We start from the raw sequence: 19,808 nt of genomic DNA, 5'->3' as shown, positions 1-19,808 counted from the left end.
GGCTTCCTGTGGTGCAAACTATTCCTGTGGGCTCGACTACTAACCCAAAGGCTGGTGGTTCATACTCCCCACGAGGTACCTTAATAGAAGTCCTGAGATCTCATTTCAAAACGCCCAGGGCAGACACAGCGTGAGAAATGGCCCAGCCCTCCCAGGAAATGAAAACAAAACAAAAAGTCACAGACATAGAAAACACGAAGGAGCTGTTTTCCTCTGAGACATGTGGTGTCACCATGAGTCAGAATATGAAGGAATCCTTTTTCGTAACGAGTCATCTGAGGATTTCCTCGGTAGCCTTCAAGGTCTGACCCCTGCCCACATCCAACGGGCGGGGCTTGGGTGCAGGCGCGCATGCTCACGGGAAGCGCTGACTCGGGAAGTGCGGCCGCCAGGGGGCGCCGTCGAGCCGCACCTGCCCTTCCGGTTCCCAGAGGCCCGGACTAGGAAGCAGAAGGGCGGGCTTAAGCTCTCGGCGCAGGCGCACTTCGTACTGACTCCGCCAAGATGGCGCCGGTGGAGCACGTTGTGGCCGATGCCGGGGCTTTCCTGCGGGACGCGGCTCTGCAGGTACGGAGAGCACGGGCCAAAGGAGCAGAGCCAACGTTGGCGGCCGCTGAAGACACACATAAAGGCGGCCTTGGGTTTAGGTGTTGTGGGGGGGGAGGGTCTGAGCTGGGCCGATTTCTCCGCAGGACATCGGGAAGAACATCTACACCATCCGGGAGGTGGTCACCGAGATTCGGGACAAGGCCACCCGCAGGCGGCTCGCAGTCTTGCCCTACGAGCTGCATTTCAAGGATCCCTTCCCGGAGTACGTTCGGCTGGGTGAGTGCCTCTGACCCCGCGACGAAGCCGGCGGCCAAGGCGCAAACCAGGACGGACCTGGTCAGGGGGCGAGTTGAGGTCCGGCTGTTTAATCAGCAATTGATTTAGAAACAGCCTGCTCCAAAGAGATCGTGATGAAAGAGGCCCTGGCGCCCGCAGTCAGCCAGGTCAGGCCGTGCCTGTCACTTACTCGCAAGGTGCCGTCCGGCAAACCAGGCCGACTCTAGGCCGCTACTTTCCTCATCCGTTAAATGGGCGTAAAACCCCTCGCCGAGGTGGATGGACACCGGGGCTGCAAGAGTGGGCGCAGACACAGTTGAGGAGGGCAGGGCCAGGCAGTGTTCCGTTTGTTGCACGTAATGTTGCTATGAACCAGGAGCGACTCCCTACCACCATCAGCTTAGAGGTTGCTCTGAGCATTCAGTGAAGAATAGATGTCATTTAGCACACCTTGTAGTGTTTTCTAAGCACTCGATCCATTTGTTTGGATTCAAGATAAAAGAAACCAGATCTCTTATTCACACCCACTTCATTCCATTCTTATCCTGGTAGGGAAGGTGGTGGTGATGATTTTGGGAAATGCAAGCTAGAAAAAGGCATTTTTAGGCCTTACACTCGGCCTGAAAGAAAACTATATAAACGTATATTTTGGCTTGCAGAGCCTGTGTTAGGGACCAAAGGAAAGTTCCCTAGTGTTTGGAAATGTTTTATGGAGATATTGTTACCTAATCCTGCACTTAGCTTCTCTGCTCTGCAGGAGATGGCACTCTGTTTCTGCAGTGATTAGGCCCAGAACACCCTCTGCCAAACCCTGTGAGTCTGAAACGCCTTCAGGCCCTGACAACAGAAACCACTTTCTCCACTCACTAGGTTTGTGATCTGTGGGTAGTGAGTTAGGTAGCCTTCTGAGTCAATATTTATAGTACTTCATAGGATCTGGCTGGACGATTAGTGGAATTCCTTTGCAAATTTTGTAACACAATGCTTAGATGGCATAGGAATGCTAACCGCAAAGTCAGGAGTTCCAAACCACCAGCCACTCCCTGGGAGAAAGGAAGAGGCTTTCTACTCCCGTAAGGAGTTTCAGCCTTGGAAACTCCCAGGGGCAGTTGGTTCTAGCCTGCTCTACAGGGTGGCCGTGAGTCAGAATTGACTCGAAGGCAGTAGGTTTGGGTTCTTTGGGTTTTGCTACCAACTGGAGCCCTGGTGGAGTTCCGGGGGGTGGGGGGGGTAACTCATTGTGTTGCTAAGGTCAGCAGTTTGAAACCAGCCACTACCATGAAGAACGACGAGGCTTTCTACTCCTGTTAAAAGAGTTGCAGTCTGGGGAAACAGACACGGTTCTCCCTGTGCTGTAGGGTCTCTGAGTGAAGTGGACTTGACGCAATGGCAGGGAGTATTTTGGCTTGGTTTGGTGCACACTAAATACCTACTAAATTGTAGTAGCTATTATCATTTACATTTTAGGGTTTTATTTACTTGTTACTTGTGCCAGTGTAGCTGAGTGTGTGTCAGAAGACTATTGTGATTATTTGTGATTTCTCACGAGAGTAGCAATGCCAACATCTGGCATATAAAGAGTCCAGGTGGAACTGTGGATGAAGCAGTGGGCCACTAAAGGCAAAGTCAGTAGTGAAAACCTACCACCAGATGAGGCGGTCAGCTTCCTTAACGATTTCCAGCCTTAGACACTCTGTTAAAGGTTGCTCGCAGTTGTAATTGACCGGATGGCATTGGGTTGGCATTTACTATATGTTAAACACATGCATGGAGTTTTCTTCTTTTAAACGAAAACACCCAATATTTGTTACAAAGCAACCCAGTATATTTGTTTTGTCACACACTGTGAAGGTTGGGTTGCTGGTTGAATTAACATCCCATACCAGTTTAGCATCTGCTCATCGGTGCTTCTCATCTGGATTGTACTTAATCCCAGAAACTTGTCTGTCCCTCCCTCTGCACTCGACACGAGTGTCCCTGTCAACCTCGGAGGCACGTGGTAGACAATATGAAATGATAACTCTGGGGTAGACAGGGTTCAAGGGAGGATGGAGTATTTCTGGACATGTCAATCCTTCCCTGTGGTTACTCCAGGCCATGGAAGCCTGGCGGCACGTTGGTTAAGCATCTGGAGGCTAAGTGAAAAGTTGGTGGTTTGAACCCACTCCACTTCAGAAGAAAGAGCAGACAAGCTGCTCTGCAAAGATTTTTTTTTTCCTCGCAAAGATTATTTTTTTTAAAGAAACTCAAATTTGCTGCCATGGAGTCGTTTCCGGCTCACAGCGACCCCACGGGACAGGGGAGGACTGCCCCTGCGGGTTTCCATGGCCATCCCTCTTCACGGGAGTAGAAAGCCAAGCAAAAACCCTGTTGGGCGGCTCTGCTCTTCACTCGTGTTCTGTGAGTGGCGTGGACTGGGTGGCTAACACGCACACTCACGGCCATCTGCCTTTTGGCTTCTCACTGAGGTTGAGACTCTTGTTCACAGTGACAGAGTTTTCGAAGAAAACCGGAGACTACCCCAGCCTCTCTGCCACAGACATCCAAGTACTGGCGCTTACCTACCAGCTGGAAGCAGAATTTGTTGGGGTGTCGCACCTTAAACAAGAACCTGAAAAGGTACAGCGGGAGGTTGTGCTTCTGTCTTGTTTTTGTGGGGGCTTAATACATACATCATTCTTTAGTTCCATCACATCAAGCACTATTGTACAATTGCTATCACAGTCAATCTCGAAACATTCTTTTCCTTTCTGGACCCCTTGCCATCGGCTCCCTTTTACCCCTCCCACCGCCACTTTACCCCGTAGAAACCCTCATCCTACTTGCTGCCCCTGTAGGGTCATCGACTCTGTTCTTTAACGCAGATGTGGAAGTTGTCAGCTTCGAAACGGGGGTTCTAAGTGGCGTCCCGTTACCAGCTTCCCCAGGCACCAGCTTATGGCTGAGTCTGTGTGCCTGCACGTACCCCCCTGGGCACATGATGTCACTGACAAATCCCTCCAGGGGTTTCCCTGAAGATAAGGATTCGGTTCAGAATAACCACATGATCAAACCCCCTAAACAAAATGAACAATAATCCCTTAATATCATTAAATATCCAGAGTTACATTTCCCAATTGTTTTATAACTTTATGAACAGTTTGTTAGAACTGGAATTAGAATCCAAATTTAGAAACCAAACTAACCTGAGATTGGTGATTACAGTTTGCCAGGAATGCAGGGATGGCTGTCTGAGAGGGGGTGGGTCACGGCCGGGGGTGGGGGTGGGGGTGTAGAAAGTACAAAAGCCCCATGTAAGGGGACTTCAAACTGTGAAGAAATGGGTTTTTTAGTCAGGGTGCATGAAACACACAATACTACTGTGGTTCCTTGAGGCTTCCTCCCTCTTCCACTATCGTGACCCCAGTACTGCCTCTCACTGTGGGCTAGACCAGAGCATGTGCACAGGTAAGAGGTCACACACACACAATCCAGGAATGGGAGTAGTGATACCAGGAGGGAAGGGTGGGGGGAGCAGGGGGTACCAATCGCAATGATGGATACATAACTGCACCCCCTCCCAGGGGGACGAACAACAGAAACCGTGGGGGGAGACAGCAGTCTGTGTAAGATATGAAAATAATAATTTATCAAGGGGCCACAGTAGGGGGTGGCTGACACCAAGGGCTCAATAGAAAGTAAATGTCTAGAACGTGATAATGGCAGCATCTGTACAGATGAATGTGCTCCATACAGTTGCTGCACGGATCGAGCTGTCAGAGCCCCAATAAAGTGTTAAAAAATCATTTTTGGGGGGCTCATACAACTCTTATCACAGTCCATACGAAATGGATTTTTAAGTCATGGAGTTTTTCCCTTTTTTAAATTTTATATTCTTTTTTTTGTCATAGAGTTTTTCCATGAACCTTTTAACACCCTCTCGAACACCCCTCCCTCCCCCGCCACCCCCCGCCCCTCCACTTCCAAACACATAGACACCCTTGTGCATTCAGAACTTGGGGTCCCGGTGTTGAAGAGGCTGGTGAGTTCATACTTCAGCTTCTCGTTGGCTGTATTTTCTGTGCCAGAGAATTTTCAGGGTCCTTCATACCAGGCTCAGCATGATGCCCAAAACACACTTGAGTGTGGACAGATCTGTTGGGGAGAATGTTCTGAGGAGATTCCTGACTGGACACCATGTAACAGCTCATTGCTCTCTCCAGGGCGGCTAGAACTTGCCCTTCAGCCTCTTTGTCACAGGTTAGATAGTCTTGTTTGAAAAGTTTCAAACAGTATACCTTTGACCCTGCAATTCCACGTACAGGTATTAATTTAATTTCCCGTTTTTAAAACTATACCTTCTGTTCAATAACGGGGGAAATATCTTGCCTTTTGTTCTTGAATTGCCCTTGCATGCAAGTTTTTCACTTTTGTTTGTTTCAGGTTAAAGTGAGCTCCTCAGGTCAGCATCCGGAAACCCCACTCCTCATTTCCGGTTTCCATCTTCCCTTGAAGGTAATCTGTGTCACAAGCCAGGCTCTGGAGCTCACTTTCTGTTATTGGTCACCACCACCCCCTTGTGTAGCTCCGGTGAAGCAGACTGACCGGACTATGGCCGGTCTGTGAGCCCCGCCTGTGGCTTGCATGTCATCCGGGAGCTCGCTTGGAGCCCTCTCCGCTTTCAGCGGTTTTCTCATCATGATTCTTTTATCCTCAGCCTAAACCCCCACGAGAAACAGCAGATCATGGACCCCCCGCCAGCACACCTGAGAGCCTAGAATTCAGTTCCTTCGTGTTCTGGAGAAACCCTCTGCCCGATATTGACCGCGAACTCCAGGAGCTGCTGGTAAGACACGGTTCCCGGACTCCTGGTTACGGTACAGTTGCTTCCCCCAGCTGCTCCGGTGACTGGGAGTTTAGGAATTCTTCGTGTCTCAGCTTGACCGGGATGAGAGTGCCCCGGAAGAGGAGGACAATGGATTTGAAGAAGAGAAAGAGGACGACAGTGACGATGGTGGGGGGTGGATAACCCCCAGCAACATTAAGCAGATCCAGCAGGAGCTGGAGCAGTACCGGGTCCCAAGCAACGTGCAAGTCGGCTGCGTGACAACAGACTTTGCCATGCAGGTGAGGGGTGAGGCGGGCACAGGGGGAGGCCAGGGAAATGCACAGAGCTGTCGGGGGTCAGCCTCTGCTTCTGGACACTCCGTGTGCGCTCTGGCCATTTTTAGCCCTGCGTGGTGACAGCAGAAGGGATGTATAACGCTTGATATTCGCAGTCAGCTGGCCATCCCTTGTGTATGGTACTATGCTCAGTTAGGTACGAGGAGAGAGAGGTTCCGGCCCAGAGATGAGTGTCTTCTCTGTCAAAGCAAACGTCTAGGGGACTTGGCAAAAAGGTGAGTGCAGACGATAGCCCTCGAAGAGGAAGAAGCCTGGGTCCTTGTTCACGCATCGTGAGAGCCACCCTGAAGCCTCCATGTCCTTATCAAAAGTCCTGGGTGAGCGGAGCCGGCCCCACTGGTGAGGCTCCCCTCGGGACTGCCCTGCTGACACTGAAGAGCCCTGCCTGTCGCGCTGAGTGCTCTCACCCCTCCTGTTGGCTGCAGAACGTGTTGCTGCAAATGGGACTGCACGTGCTGGCGGTGAACGGCATGCTGATCCAGGAGGCCCGGAGTTATGTCCTGCGCTGCCACGGCTGCTTCAGGTGTGTAGCCCATCCTCGGGCCCTGCGGAAACCCCGCGGCAGGGGTTTGTATTCCATCTGTGTCTTCATGTCGTTGAACTTGGGCTTGGGCTGCAGAGTGAGAGCAGTGAGCATCGACGGAGTGGGGAGGCCGGGCTGGCCGTGCTGTGTCTTGAAGGTGGCTCTGTGTCCCCTGCCACCTACTTCTGTCAGGTTAGAATATTTCATTTAACAACAGTGGGCTCTGGATCTAGATTACTGGGGTTTGGGTAGAAGTTCGCTCTCCTGCTGTGTGGTTTTCTGAAGGTTGCTAGCTTCTCTGTGCTGTAGATTCTTTGAAACCAGGAGACGGTGGTCACAAGGCTTGGCTTGGTGTCTGGTGAAGAGGAAGCGCTCGCTCAGGAGAAAGCCTGGACCAGGAGCCACTCGCTGCCCTTCATCTCTGGCTCTTGAATTGGTTTCTTCTTAAGGGGTGGGGAGTGTCACATGGGAGCCCCACCCCTGACCCTGATTGGACAGAGGAGCACAGGGTGCAGTACAGCCTTGCTGTGGAGGTGTGCCCCTGGTAACTTGGACTGGGCTACGTGCAGCTGTCCCAGGAGCTCCACCTGGCCTGGCCTGGGTTGTGCATCCTCACCCCGTGCCTGTGGTTTCGTCTTATTTGGGAGTGGCTCGTCGTCTTAGGTTTAGGAGGCAGGGTTGGTGTGGGGGCCTCCTGAGCCCATCTCTTGACGTATAAGAGCGTCAACAAGCAGGCAGAGGTGGGAGAAGGGAGACATGCAGGCACAGGAGGGTCGCCCAGGAGTAGAGGTGCAAAAGAGACAAGGGCCTTCCCCCAGTGCCAGCAGCCTGAATTCTGAGGTCCGCCGTCCTAAAGTGAGAGTGCACGTCTGTGTGTGGGGCGGCCCACGTGTGGGATTGCTGTCACAGCTCGATGAGGGGCAGCCATCATGTGGGGTCCTGGGTGGAACCCCTCCCTGTGGATGGCTGAGGGCGGCATTTCTGCGCCTGACAGGCATCTCTCACGGAGCCCCCAGTACAGCTCTCCCGGGGAGAGTTGCCTGGAAGCTTGTTCCCCTGTGGACTCAAAAATAGCCCATGACTCAGAGACCCAGGGGGTTGTCTTTCTCTGCCTCCACTGTCTCCATTGACTCCCTGTGCAGAAAGCGCTCCTCAGAGCCACCCCAGTGACTTTGGTGGGTCTGTTCTAGTGTTTAAACTTGTCCAGCTCTCCATGACACAAAAGCGCTTTGCTTCAGCACCTCAACCCCCCATTGTCCTTGGTTACAAGCGCCCAGTTCCCCCAGGTTCATACTCGTTCTGGAGGACCTAGCCCTCCTTTGAGATGAGCCCCAAGAGCCCGGCAGTTTCTCGTACAGCATACTTGGTTGCAGGCACTTATGCAATCCCTTTGGTCATGTTCAGAGACTTGCAGAGAAGGGGTTTGGCTTTTCCACCAGATGGACATAGCACTTAACTTGTAACCTCTGAGACTGTCCAGACCACTCGTCAGCTAGGGACAGTGAGCAGCCTCCCCTGTCCAGAGGTGCGAGTCAAGGCAGAGTTGGGCCATCCTAGAACTCACAGCTTTTTCTGTGTAAAGGTTGCTGGTTAGCAGCCGGGCTGATATTCAGGGTCAGGGTAGTTGGAGCTGTAAAAACACGTCCCTTGGGAAAGTACAGTGATACGGAGAATTGTTTGCGGAGTCAGCCTTCCAGCGTGGTTCTGCCCCTTGCTAGCCTAGTGCTGCCTTCTCTTGCTTCTGTGTCCCAGTCTGGGCTGGGCCCCACGCCAGACTCACAGGGTGGTTCTGGTGTGAAACTGGCAGGCTGATGTCTGGCATTTAACTCATTTCCCGTCTGCTCACCTGCCCCTGGAGTAACGCTGGGGCCTAGAGCTTTCTGCACATGCTGGGCCTGGTGGGTCAGCCTGGCTCCCTTGGGGCCCCTGGCTTGCCAGCAGGGATAGGGTTGCCCCTGGTAGCTCCACTACAGAGCACATCTATTGTGTCTCCAGGACAACATCTGACATGAACCGGGTGTTCTGCTCCCACTGTGGAAACAAGACCCTGAAGAAAGTGTCTGTGACGGTCAACAGTGACGGCACCCTGCACATGCACTTCTCCCGCAACCCCAAGGTGCTGAACCCCCGAGGCCTCCGGGTGAGTGGTCTTCCGTGTCCCACAACACTGGGATCCAGGCTTGGGGGCTTGAGTCCTAATGACCTGATCAAGGTGGACAGCCCCACTCACCCTTGTACAGCTATCAAGGCTGTAAGCGTGGTGCCGTAGCAGCGGGTCGAGTGCCACACGGCTGCCCGGGAGCTTCGTTTGAGTGGCCGAGATCCCAACGAGAGCAGCATCTGAGTATCAAGAAGAGGGTGGGCTTTGGAGGGGTGAGGCCCGGAGGGAGCTGAAGATGAGCAGGATTTCAGAAGCTCTGGACTAGAGAGACAAGTACGGATGTAAACTGTCTTGGGCACGGGAGAGATTTTTTTTCTTTTGTGTGCTCCTACAATCAGTGTCAACTCAGCACCTTAGGGTTTATCTAGTCTTGTTTAGCCCTGAAGTGCACGCTGTTTAGAATGACCACACACTCAAATCAGAGTTGCTGACAGGTCAGTTCTAGATCGTGGCGCCCCCATGTGCGGATTTTGGAGACTGAGTTTTTCAGAAGTCGATGACCGGGCCTGCAGTTGACAGCATACCTGACCTCTGGATTCGCTGTTGTCACAAGGCAGGCGTCAGACCCGATTCCAGGCTCAGTCCTTCCACCAACCAGCCCTCCCACGGCACTCTACGACTACCCATGCAGGGCTGGATAATTTGTTGCAGTGGCCACAAGGAAGTCACACAATACTCATAACTACAGGGGGTATTAGAGGGAAGTTCCACCCTGTCCTATAGGGTCACAGTGAGTATTAAGTAGGCTATGGCTGGGCCTCTCCGTGGACCAGGAAACCCACCTGTCACTCTCCGCCACAGCCGCGCCCTTTACTGATGCTCCATCTCACAGGCCTTCGCTCTCCTCGGGTGCTGCTCCCTCGCTCTGCAGTCGTTCTCACACACAGCAGCAGTGGCTTGGATGGAGGTTGGTTTTTGTCTTTTAGCCAGCCACACCTCCAAGAATGGTACTCTATTATAATAGAGCCTAAAGAGACCCCACAGGAAACAAGGGCTGTGCTTTGGTTCACACCCTCTACTGAGGTTGGGGGCTTAACTCAGCCTCAGGCCTGTCCGTTAGTGTAGCAGAGAATGCCCTGCAGAGTGAGATTGCAGCCGCAGGCAGAGTTCAACCATAGGGCAGTATGGCTAGGAGAGAGACTGTGTTAATTGATCACATCTCAACATAGAGTCGACATACTATGTTCAGATGGGTTGGTTGGGGTTTTCCCCTTCTGGAGGGGCGGGCTGGGCTCTTACTTTTTTTCAGTACAGTTAGGTTTATTAGTTTCTGTGCAGAAACGCATTTTTGGAAGGAATATAATCTTACCGTTTCTGTTTTAATAGTCTTAGGTTTGTTATCATGTACATGAGGGGAGAATCGCTTACACCCAGGTTCCTCATTTTACGGCTATTAGTGCTTGAGGAAGAGGCTCCTCTTCCCTGTGAGTGGCGCAGACAGTTGTGGTGACTAATGGCACCCGCAGGGTGTGCGGGTCGAACAGAACTGACGAGGTAGAGGACTAAGGAGGGAGGGTGCCTTGTTGGAAATAGTCACCTGATGGAGGTGACCGGTTGTGTCTCCATTAAGGGTGTTCTTCCAGGCTGGGATGAGCAGATGCTCACGAGAACCTGGCAGGCCCCGATGGTAGTGGGCGGATTGCCAGCGCCTCCCTCCCGCCCTCCTTCTATGGAATTGACTGTCTTTTCTCCGGAAGCAGTGGGTTCAGAAGACACTTCACACCAACCACTTTGTGGGTCGAATGACCCTTTCACGGAGGTCACCTAATGAATAACAGTAGCAAAATAACAATTATGAAATAGCAACAAAAATAACATTATGGTTGGGGGGACACCACAGCACGAGGAACTGTCTGAAAGGGTCGCGGCAGGAGGAAGGTGGAGATCTACTGGGTGAGAACCTAGTCGGCTGATGGTTCAGGCGCCCTGGAGGCGGCGGGACCGGGTTTGTAGTTGATCAGCCTTTCACTTTGTGGAGAAAGACGGTCCTGCAGCCTTGGGAACCCTACGGAGCAGCTCCTCTAAGTGGGGGTTTGGGAGGCACATTGCCCACACCAGGATTGTAGGGTGCGTTTCACTTCGACAGGATATGTACAGGTGTCAGCGACTGTGGGTCCCCATTCTTCTCACAGCCTGTCCTCCTGTTTGCAGTATTCACTTCCCACTCCCAAGGGGGGCAAATACGCCACCAACCCTCATCTGACCGAGGACCAGCGCTTCCCTCAGCTTCGGCTCTCCCGAAAGGCGAAGCAGAAGACCAACGTGTTTGCCCCTGACTACACTGCTGGAGTGTCGCCCTTTGCTGAGAACGACATCTCCAGCCGGTCGGCTACCCTGCAGCTCCGAGATGGCACGCTGGGGGCCGGGAGGAGACGGTTAAATCCCAATGCTTCCAGAAAGAAGTTTGTGAAGAAAAGGTGAGGTGGACATGCCCCCCGGCACGTTGGATTGCTGCTTTTGAAGAGTCCGGGTCGCCTTTCCAGCTCTGTCTCCCCCACAATCATCTGGGTGGGAAGAGGGCCCGGCTATGCTGGGCCACCCTGGCCTGTGCACTTGGCAGGCACTGAATGAATTCCTGCCAGGTTGGGTGGAATTTGCTTAAAACAGGACAATGACCTGAAGCATTTCTTTACTCTGGAAGTGGGAATTCACAAATGATAATGTTGCCTAATAAATGTGGCTGCAAGCTTGTGTGTTTTTATTTATTTATTTATTGCCTCTTCGGTCATTTGAAGGCTAGTGTTTAAGGTAGAGGGGCCCTGGGGCTAGGGGATACTCAGCAGGTGGAAACCAGCAGCCCCTCCACAGGAGAGAGAAAAGTGTTTACAGCCTCAGAATGCAGCCTGCACTGTAGGGGTGCAGTGACTCAGAATCCGCCCGCTGGCAGCCAGTCTGAGTTTTCTTTTAAGCTGAGCACCCAATGATTAAGCAAATTGCTATGTGGAATCAATTCTGACTCATGGCAAACTGTGTTTTTCAGTGCCACGACCTTTGGGAAACATTCCCAGGCCTGTCTTCCATGCAAAAATGCCTTGGAATATAGGCCTGAGTTCAGACTCCCAACCCTATGCTCCCTCGTCCCCCACAAAAAGACATCATGTGTTTAGAAATGTGTTATCGCCGATGTCTAAAGGGACTTTTATGGATGTAATAAAGAATCTTGTGAAGGAAGGTTTTCTAGGTGAGCCACTGTAACGACCAGGGGTCTTGACAGAACGGAAGCCAGGAAGGCTCCTGTATGAAATGTGAGCGGGGAGGCCGAGGTTGGAGGGGTGCAGCCCTAACTAAGCCAAGGAGCGCCCGGCACTTCTTGATGCCTCCAAGGGAAGTCCCTTTAGAGCTGCGGGCTTCTGGGACTGTAAGCTCCTAAATTTATATTGTTTTACGACCCTGTTTCTGAAAGTTAATATATACTGTTAGCCTCTGCTGTCACCACTTCCATTCAATAAAATATTCAATAAAATAAAATAAAATATCAATCCAAACCCAAGCCAGAGTAAAGAGGCAAGAAATAAAAGGTATCCAGATTGGGTGGGAATTAAACGATCTCTATTCATGAATTCTGTGATCCTACAGAGAGAAAATGCCATAGCTCACAAGAAAATGTCCAGAACGAATAGGAATGTAGCAAAGTTGCTGGGCACCAGATCGACACCGATCAACACCAGCAAGCAGAGATCTGAAAGGAGCCCTGGCGACACCGTCCCATTGACAGTCACGTCCAGAGAACCACGTGCTGGCTCCAACTCACAGCAGCAACGCCGCCGTGCACAGCCAAACCCTGACCTGGCAGTCCACCCCACGCTCACCTCCCCGTGTCACCATGCCACTGTCATTCCATCCTATGAGCTGTTCCTCTTTCTCTCAGCAGAATGTCCTAAGCAGAGGCTGGTCCCTCCTAAGATCATGTCCAAAGTCCACGAGGTGAAGCCTTCCCATCCTCGTGTCATCTTTTAAAAATCATCTATTGGGGCTCATACAGCTCTTACCACAATCCATACATTGTACATTTGTTGCCGCCTCATTTTTTCCCTCCCTCCCCCACTTTCCCTCCCTCATGAACCCTTGATAATTCGTTATTATTTTTTCATGTCTTACACCGACCGCTGTCACCCTTCACCCACTTTTCTGTTCCCCATCCCCCAGGGAGGAGGTTATATGTAGATCATTGTGATTGGTTCCCCCTTTATCCCCACACCTTCCCCTCCTGGTATCACTACTCTCAGTATTGGTCCTGAGGGGTTTATCTGTCCTGGATTCCCTGTGTTTCCAGTTCCTATCTGTACCAGTGTACATGCTCTGGTCTAGCCAGATTTGTAAGGTAGAATTGGGGTCATGATAGTTGCGGGGGGTGGGGAGGAAGGGAGAAGCATTCAAGAACTAGAGGAAAGTTGTATGTTCATTGGTGCTATACTGCACCCTGACTGGCTCATCTCTTCCCATCCTGATTTCTAAGAAGCCTTCCTCCCAGGTAGACTTGCCTGTTCTGGGAGTTCACGGTATATTCAGTATTCTTCGCCAGCACTAGAAGTACCGGACAGCGCTCACCTTCCAGTGTCACTGATTCCACAGAAGAGTTGTAATCACCAGGGGATGGATGTTTGCAAATTCTCATGATCTCCAGGTGTTTTGGCGTCACAGAAGCTGGATGAATCCCTGAAACGGTTGTCCTGAGACTGTCTTTGAACTCTGAGCCTAAAGTATCCCCTGAGGTCTTAGAGCAGACAGTGGTTAAAAACTAGTTCAAAAACAATGTCTGCCTTGAGCATTATGCTCGTTTAAGATCTAACTATGGGATCAAAGTGATACCAGCAACTCTAAAAAGATTGGATAGGACCTTAGGGGGCAGAGAGTTCATGGGGTTTTTAATGTTTTTGTTTTTCCGAGTTTATGTTAATGGGAAAGGAATAACTCAGAACTCCAAGTGTAATCAATGTCACATAAACGAGTTGGTATATATTTTGCTGTGTATATTCTTAAAAATAAAGCGTAGGCATAAAGTATAACATTATTTTAAAGAAAAACATATAGTACAGTTTGACTTGATGTTTTTTTCACTAGAAATGACCCTGTGGATCCATTTTAGATACTCAAAATGCCTGGGTTGTAAAGGGAAAAGAAAAAACTCAGAGCAAGTGTTAAGAGAATTGGCACAAGCAGACAGCTGGCTCGGCAGGCAGGCAATCAGCTTCCATAAAGTACAGCCAAAAGAAAGTCCACATGACAAGAGCTACTAGGTCACAAGGCACTGTGAATAAGAATCAACTCTGGGGCACAGAGCACCCCACATCCTTGCAGGGAGGGAATAGAAAAGGTGTGACTGCTGTCCCACCGAGGCCACTAAGTGGTGACAAACTCCCTGCCACAGTCAAGGCTACCTCAGCGACCCATCCGATAGGGCAACCCTACCCCTCTTTGCTGTAACTCTTGACAGGAGTAGAAAGCCTGGTCTTTCTCCCAAGGAGCATCTGGTGGCTTCAAACTGCTGGCCTTGCAGTTAGCTGCCCAACAAGGAACCATTGAAAGAGTAGCTGGATCGAATTGCACATTGAAGGTTTTCCTGAATGTTTCCATGACTCCAGGGGCATGGGGTAAAAAAAGGAGAAATCCTATACAGGCAGCCCTTCCAACCCCAACATTACACAATTCTCTTCCCCTGGTTTCTCTTCTGGTGGCCAGCAGAATGAGACCTACAGAGAAGGTGGCCAAGGACGGCTTCCCGGAGAACCACCTGTCTGTCGGTCCTCGGAATTCTTTCCCCGCCCCTCTTGCTTCCTGATCTCACCCAGGTGCCTTAGAAGGATTCCACTTCATAGGGGTACAGAACTTCACTAAAGAAAACTGCCGAGGGTTTGCACATTATTTAAAAGGATAGCCATGACAACTACATGAATTTTTTTTTAAACAAGTCTCAGAAGGGCAGTTCTACCCTGTCCTGTAGGGTCACTGTGAGTCAGCATTGACTGAATGGCAGTGTGCCTGGAGTTTTTTGAATGCAACTTAAACACACTGGCTGCAACAATGGGCCGTCCATAAGAACAACTGTGAAGTCGGTGCCAGACCGTGTTCTTTTGCCTTGACCACATCTAACAACAACAACAAACACTGTAAAATAAATAAATTGATTAAGCCACCTGTAAACCTATTTGAAAACCGAGACTAGGCTCCCGTTTTCCTTTCCGCTTTTATCCACACTTGCAGTTGGGGGATAGCAGGGGGCTGGATTCAGCTGAAGGCCCCTTCAATGTCTGATGGTGTGCAGCTGAGCTCGCGCTGGTAGCTATCACCTCACCGACAGCGGCCTCTGCGTGTAGTCCGCTTCCTCAGCCTGGTGGTGGGTTCACTTGTCAGCAGCCGGAGAGACATACAGGCAGAAATCCTTTCATTTTGTGATCTAGTGTTGGAAGTCACACATCATCACTTAGGCAAATTTTTTGGTTGGGGCAGTTATAACTGGTGCATGTTAAAGGGAAGGGGAATTAAGCCCCGTGTTTTGACGGAAGGAGCTGCTAAGGTTTTGGAAAAGCAGGTGAGATTGAAAATACTGCTAGAAGGAGTCAACTAAATCCACATGGAAGAATCACACGGGCCTGTGGCATCCAAGGATTATATGTAAAACCCAAGTCTGAAGTTGGGAATGGTATCAGCTTAAATTGTGAATTCCTTGTTTCCAGAAGACTGTGGGTGACAGTGAAAGCCCAAAAATCCGTTTGCAGGGTTCCCACACAGACTAAGTCTTTAGTCAACCTCCTCTGGCTATAGAGGGATGTGAAGAGCCTTGCTGACACACAGCATTGTAAAGTCCATTATGTTTTGAGAATGATGAGGGCAACGAGTGTACAAATGTCCTTTACACAATTGATGTATGTATGGACTGTGATAAGAGTTGTATGAGCCCGTTGCAATGTAATAACCTGGCGGCGGGAGAGGAGCCGAACTGATACCAAGGACTCAAATAGAAGATGTTTTGAAAATGATGGCAACAAATGTGCTTGATACAATGAATGGATGGATTGTGATAAGAGTTGTACGAGCCCCCAATACAATGATTTTCTTTAAAAGAGACAGGTTCTCCTGCTACTGAAGTGCCAGTCCCTTGAGGGCCAAGGGTTCACTTTGTCACAGTGCCACCCTTCACCCTCATATTACACAGTGCCACCCTCATGGACACAGTAGGAGCTCAGCAAATAGTTATTGTCATATTCATTAGGCAGTCGGTACAGCCTTTTTAAAGCCAATGTACTTAGCTCCATTTGCTATGTAAATACGTTTGAACTAGTTGGCCTGAAGCACAATTTTCTAACCGTCTGGTGTGGCGCCCATCGGTGGGTATTGGAAGCGGTGCCAGAATACTAGCTAGATGGTGCAGAAACATTTCAGGGTGTCTTTACACTTGGAGTTGGGTTTATAAGTCACCTAGTCTCACTTCTGACCAAGATGGCGTAAAAGGGACCGGATGTATCCTCCTGACTGAAACAAAAACCAGATCAGATAGAATCAATGAAACAATCATTTTCAGACATCAGGACAGCATCCCTGAGGAGGCAGGGGTGGTGGTGGTGGGATACGAGCAACAAGCACCACATTGGCCCTGGTTTTCTGTCCAGAGAGATTTCCAGATGCAGCACAGGGAGCCAGAGCCCTTGTGGAGCCTAGAGTACCCAGTTTAAGAAACCGAATTGTCAAGTCCAGGGAGGCCAACACACCTGGAATACAGACAAGACTAGAGAGAAAACTCCAGTCTTGATAGAGGTTTTCTGTTTTGTCTAGTCATTGTGGTTGGTGGGTTGGTTGGCTGTTTTTTCCTTCCTATTATGTTTTATATTGTTTCCTACATAAGAAATCCAGGACGGGTAGGGCTATAGACACAGTAACTGGATAGGGGCGCGGAATGGGAGCTAACAGCACCGGGTATGAAAAGAAAACGTGCTGAAAAGGATTGCGGTGAACGTTGCACAAATCTTAATACGATGGAACAATGACATTGTATGGTCTGTGGGGCATATGCCAATCAAACTACTTAAAACCACAAGCCCCACAGAGAGAAGGTTCTAGAGATCTACAGAGAGTCCCCTGGAGGCTTCAGCATCTGCGTGAGGAGCCAACAGGGCTGGCAAGAGACATCCCCAAGAGGAGCAGAGCCAACATGCCTTGGCTTTCACACAGGCGAGGGACAGCGCCAGGTCCCACCACCAAGTAGAAAACTCCAGCATTCCTGGGTATCAGGTCCAGGGCTCCGGAGTTGGGAAATATTATCTCTAGTCTAGACCAAAGGTTGCTCTGGGCCCATTCAACAAAGCAAGCCGCAAATGGTTCACCATCCCAGGCCCCACCCAACCACACAACGCCCAGAAATCCAATCCCAACCTCTGTCTCAAAGGTGAGGCTCTGCAGTCCCTTGGCACCCAGCCTGAGGAGCCACCACAGCGATGGAGGCACAGGTTGGCCGTGTGGTGAACATGTAAGTGGATGCCCGATGGCGAGGGCTGGAAATCAGATGCACACTCAGCACCTTGTGAGCCCTCATTTTTCCATCCATGGGACAAGTTCTCACAGGCTCACCAATTGCCAGTGACTCGGTCCTGACTCAAGGTGACCACTTAGGAGTAGGCCCACTGAGTAAACTTGGGCTCAAGAGGATTAGCTGTGGCCTATTTTGGGGGGGGAAGTTGAATGCTCAGCCTTTCAGCTAAGGAAGCTCTATGTGGCCACAGACCTCCAATCTTTGGTGAACAACTGAGCCCTTCCAAACCACTACCCTATTCACTGCTGGTAGCCTTTATTGTGCAGCAGTGGGGGGAATCCGCCTCTGCTGGCCCCTGATATCTGTACCCCAGAGCTGGCCTCAGAGTTCACTGGCCTTGATTAAGAACAGCCTAAGGCAAAGCAAAGGGCCTTGGTGGCGTAGTGGTCACCCATTGCTAATGGTAAGATGGGCAGTTTGAAACCACCAGGTGCTCTTCGAGAGAAAGACAGGGTTTTCTACTCCCATAGAGAGTTAACAACAGTCTCAGAAAGTCACAAGGGCAGTTCTACCCTGTCCGACAGAATCATTGAGTTGGCATCAACTTGATGGCGGTGTGTTTGTTTGTTTTTGGTAAGGCAAAGTAAACATGGCTCGGAATGCTTACTGGAATGTCAAAGAACTCCAAAGTGAAAGAACTAGAGGGTACCCGGAGTCAAGCTGGGGAAGATGGGAAATTAGAAAGTTCCCACTTCTGGGGACCACAGCTAAGGCAGTGGTCACAGGAGAGACGGATGACCCATGTGTCCTCCAGTCCACTCACTGAACTCTCTATCTCCCAAACACCCATCTAGTCCTCCTACCTGCAAAGAAGAAAGACCCATATTAGGGTGGTGTGAATATTGTTACAAAGTGAACAAAAGTAAGCTTTCTGCGTGCTCAAACTAGGCTGCTCTTAACATTCAGGGACAGGAAATCCAAGTCCTGTGGCCCATGAGTGGCACAAAAAGAAGAAAAAGGTGAAAATTTCCTGGGACACGGCTATTTAAAGATATAGTGTCTGGGGTCTTAAAGGCTTGAAGCTAAATAAGTGGCCATTTAGCAGGGAGGCAACAGAGCCCACATGGAAGAAGCACACCAGCCTGTGTGATCATGAGGTGTTGATGGGACCAGGTATCAGGCATCAAAGACCCAGAACAAAAAAGCATGTCAATGTGAATGGGGCGGGGAGTGCAGAGTGGAGACCCAAAGCCCATCTGTAGGCAACTGGACATCCCCTTACAGAAGGGTCGTGGGGAGGAGATGGGCCAGTCAGGGTGCAGTATAACACTGATGAAACATACAGCTTTCCTCTAGTTCTTTAATGCTTCCTCCCCACTCTATCATGACTCTAATTCTACCTTACAAATCTGGCTAGACCAGAGCATGTTCATGGGTACAGATAAGAGCTGGAAACATAGGGATCCAGGATAGATAACCCCCTCAGGACCAATATTGAGAGTAGCCATACCAGGAGGGGAAGGGGAAGGTGGTGGTGGGGGGGAAAGGGGGAATCAATCACAATGATCTACTCATAACCCTCTCCCAGGGGGGATGGACAAAAGAAAAGTGGGTAAAGGGACATGTTGGTCAGTGCAAGACATGACAAATTAATAATAATTTATAAATTATCCAGGGTTCATGAGGGAGGGAGGGTGTTGTCATTGTTGCAGGCATTTTTATGGAAGATTTCATCAACGTTTCTGACATTTTCGTTATCAAACGCAATGCCATCTAGCCAATTCCAACCCACGACGGACCCTGTGGCACAGAGTAGAAGTGCCCCGGTGGGTTCCAAGGCGGTAAGTCTTCAGGGGAATAGAGTGGCTGGTGGTTTCAAACTGCTGGCCACCGTGTGGTTAGCAGCAGGGTTCCTGTATTAGCAGCAGTGTAGTAATTAGTACTTGTGAACCTGTACTAACAACTATTTTTCAGAATGTAATAATAAGGGTAAGGGGGAAATTTTTAAAATTACTGCCCTAGGACATACTACATTCCGTCTTAGTTATCTAGTGCTTGCTATAACAGATATTTCACAAGGCGATGACTTTAACCAACGAATTTATGGTCTCACAGTTTAGGAGGCTAGACGGCCAAATTCCAGGGCCAGCTCTTGGGAAAGGCTTTCTCTGTTGGCTCTGAAGAAAGGTCTTTGTCTCATAAAAAGCATCACCCTTCCTCCATGGGCCAAACACATGTTTACCATTTCTTTTAAAAGCCTATCTATTTACAAGGGTGGGGGATAGAGGAGGGAGGGGAAAAAGAGGAGCTGATACCAAGGGCTCAAATAGAAAGTAAATGTTTAGAAAACGATGATGGCAACAAATGTACAAATACGCTTGACACAATTGATGTCTGGAATGTTCTAAGAGCTGTAAGAGCCCCCAGTAAAATGATTTTTTTTAAAGCCTTTTAATGTCCATGCTCAGTTATTAATATTGTTGTACCTATTAATGTTGTAATTCAAAGTAGAAAGATTTTATAAAACAACCTTGTTAGGCTTCAGATTATCTAAGAAATACTTCATATCAGCAATTTTATAACTGTATGAGCCACACATGGTTCTATGACTAAAATGAGTGACAACCATTACTAAGGATTCGGTAGAGTGCAGGAGGAGGTTCATGGAAGAG

General features: G+C 49.9%; 1 protein-coding gene across 5 annotated transcripts; it reads left to right on the top strand.

Moving 5' to 3' along the window:
* The first annotated feature begins 489 nt into the window (after positions 1-489).
* Positions 490-12,681, top strand: NOB1 (NIN1 (RPN12) binding protein 1 homolog). Of its 5 annotated transcripts, none has more exons than XM_045293794.1 (10): positions 490-567; positions 693-825; positions 3,314-3,444; positions 5,248-5,319; positions 5,522-5,650; positions 5,743-5,931; positions 6,414-6,511; positions 8,507-8,651; positions 10,824-11,089; positions 12,249-12,681. In XM_045293794.1, exons 1-10 carry the CDS (start codon positions 505-507, stop codon positions 12,262-12,264), a joined length of 1,242 nt encoding a protein of 413 aa, XP_045149729.1. In that variant the 5' UTR covers positions 490-504; the 3' UTR covers positions 12,265-12,681. The 5 variants fall into 5 exon arrangements, with proteins under 5 accessions (XP_045149729.1, XP_045149727.1, XP_004704635.1 ...); XM_045293792.1 differs by having other exon boundaries at positions 5,725-5,931; XM_004704578.2 differs by lacking the exon at positions 12,249-12,681 and having other exon boundaries at positions 10,824-11,363.
* Positions 12,682-19,808: the final 7,127 nt, after the last annotated feature.

Source organism: Echinops telfairi, unplaced genomic scaffold (genome assembly GCF_000313985.2).
Source record: "Echinops telfairi isolate 266 unplaced genomic scaffold, ASM31398v2 ScPeMD7_2291;HRSCAF=2852, whole genome shotgun sequence".
Lineage (NCBI taxonomy): Eukaryota > Metazoa > Chordata > Mammalia > Afrosoricida > Tenrecidae > Echinops > Echinops telfairi.
Note: the sequence above shows the minus strand (reverse complement) of the source record. Positions and strands in the feature narration are given on the sequence as shown.

Excerpts from the sequence above, each read along its gene's own strand:
- NOB1 (XM_045293792.1), top strand. The coding sequence starts at position 505 with ATGGCGCCGGTGGAGCACGTTGTGGCCGATGCCGGGGCTTTCCTGCGG. Across the intron at positions 568-692 it reads TGCGGGACGCGGCTCTGCAG|GACATCGGGAAGAACATCTA; the intron begins GTACGGAGAGCA and ends ATTTCTCCGCAG. Across the intron at positions 5,932-6,413 it reads CAACAGACTTTGCCATGCAG|AACGTGTTGCTGCAAATGGG; the intron begins GTGAGGGGTGAG and ends TGTTGGCTGCAG.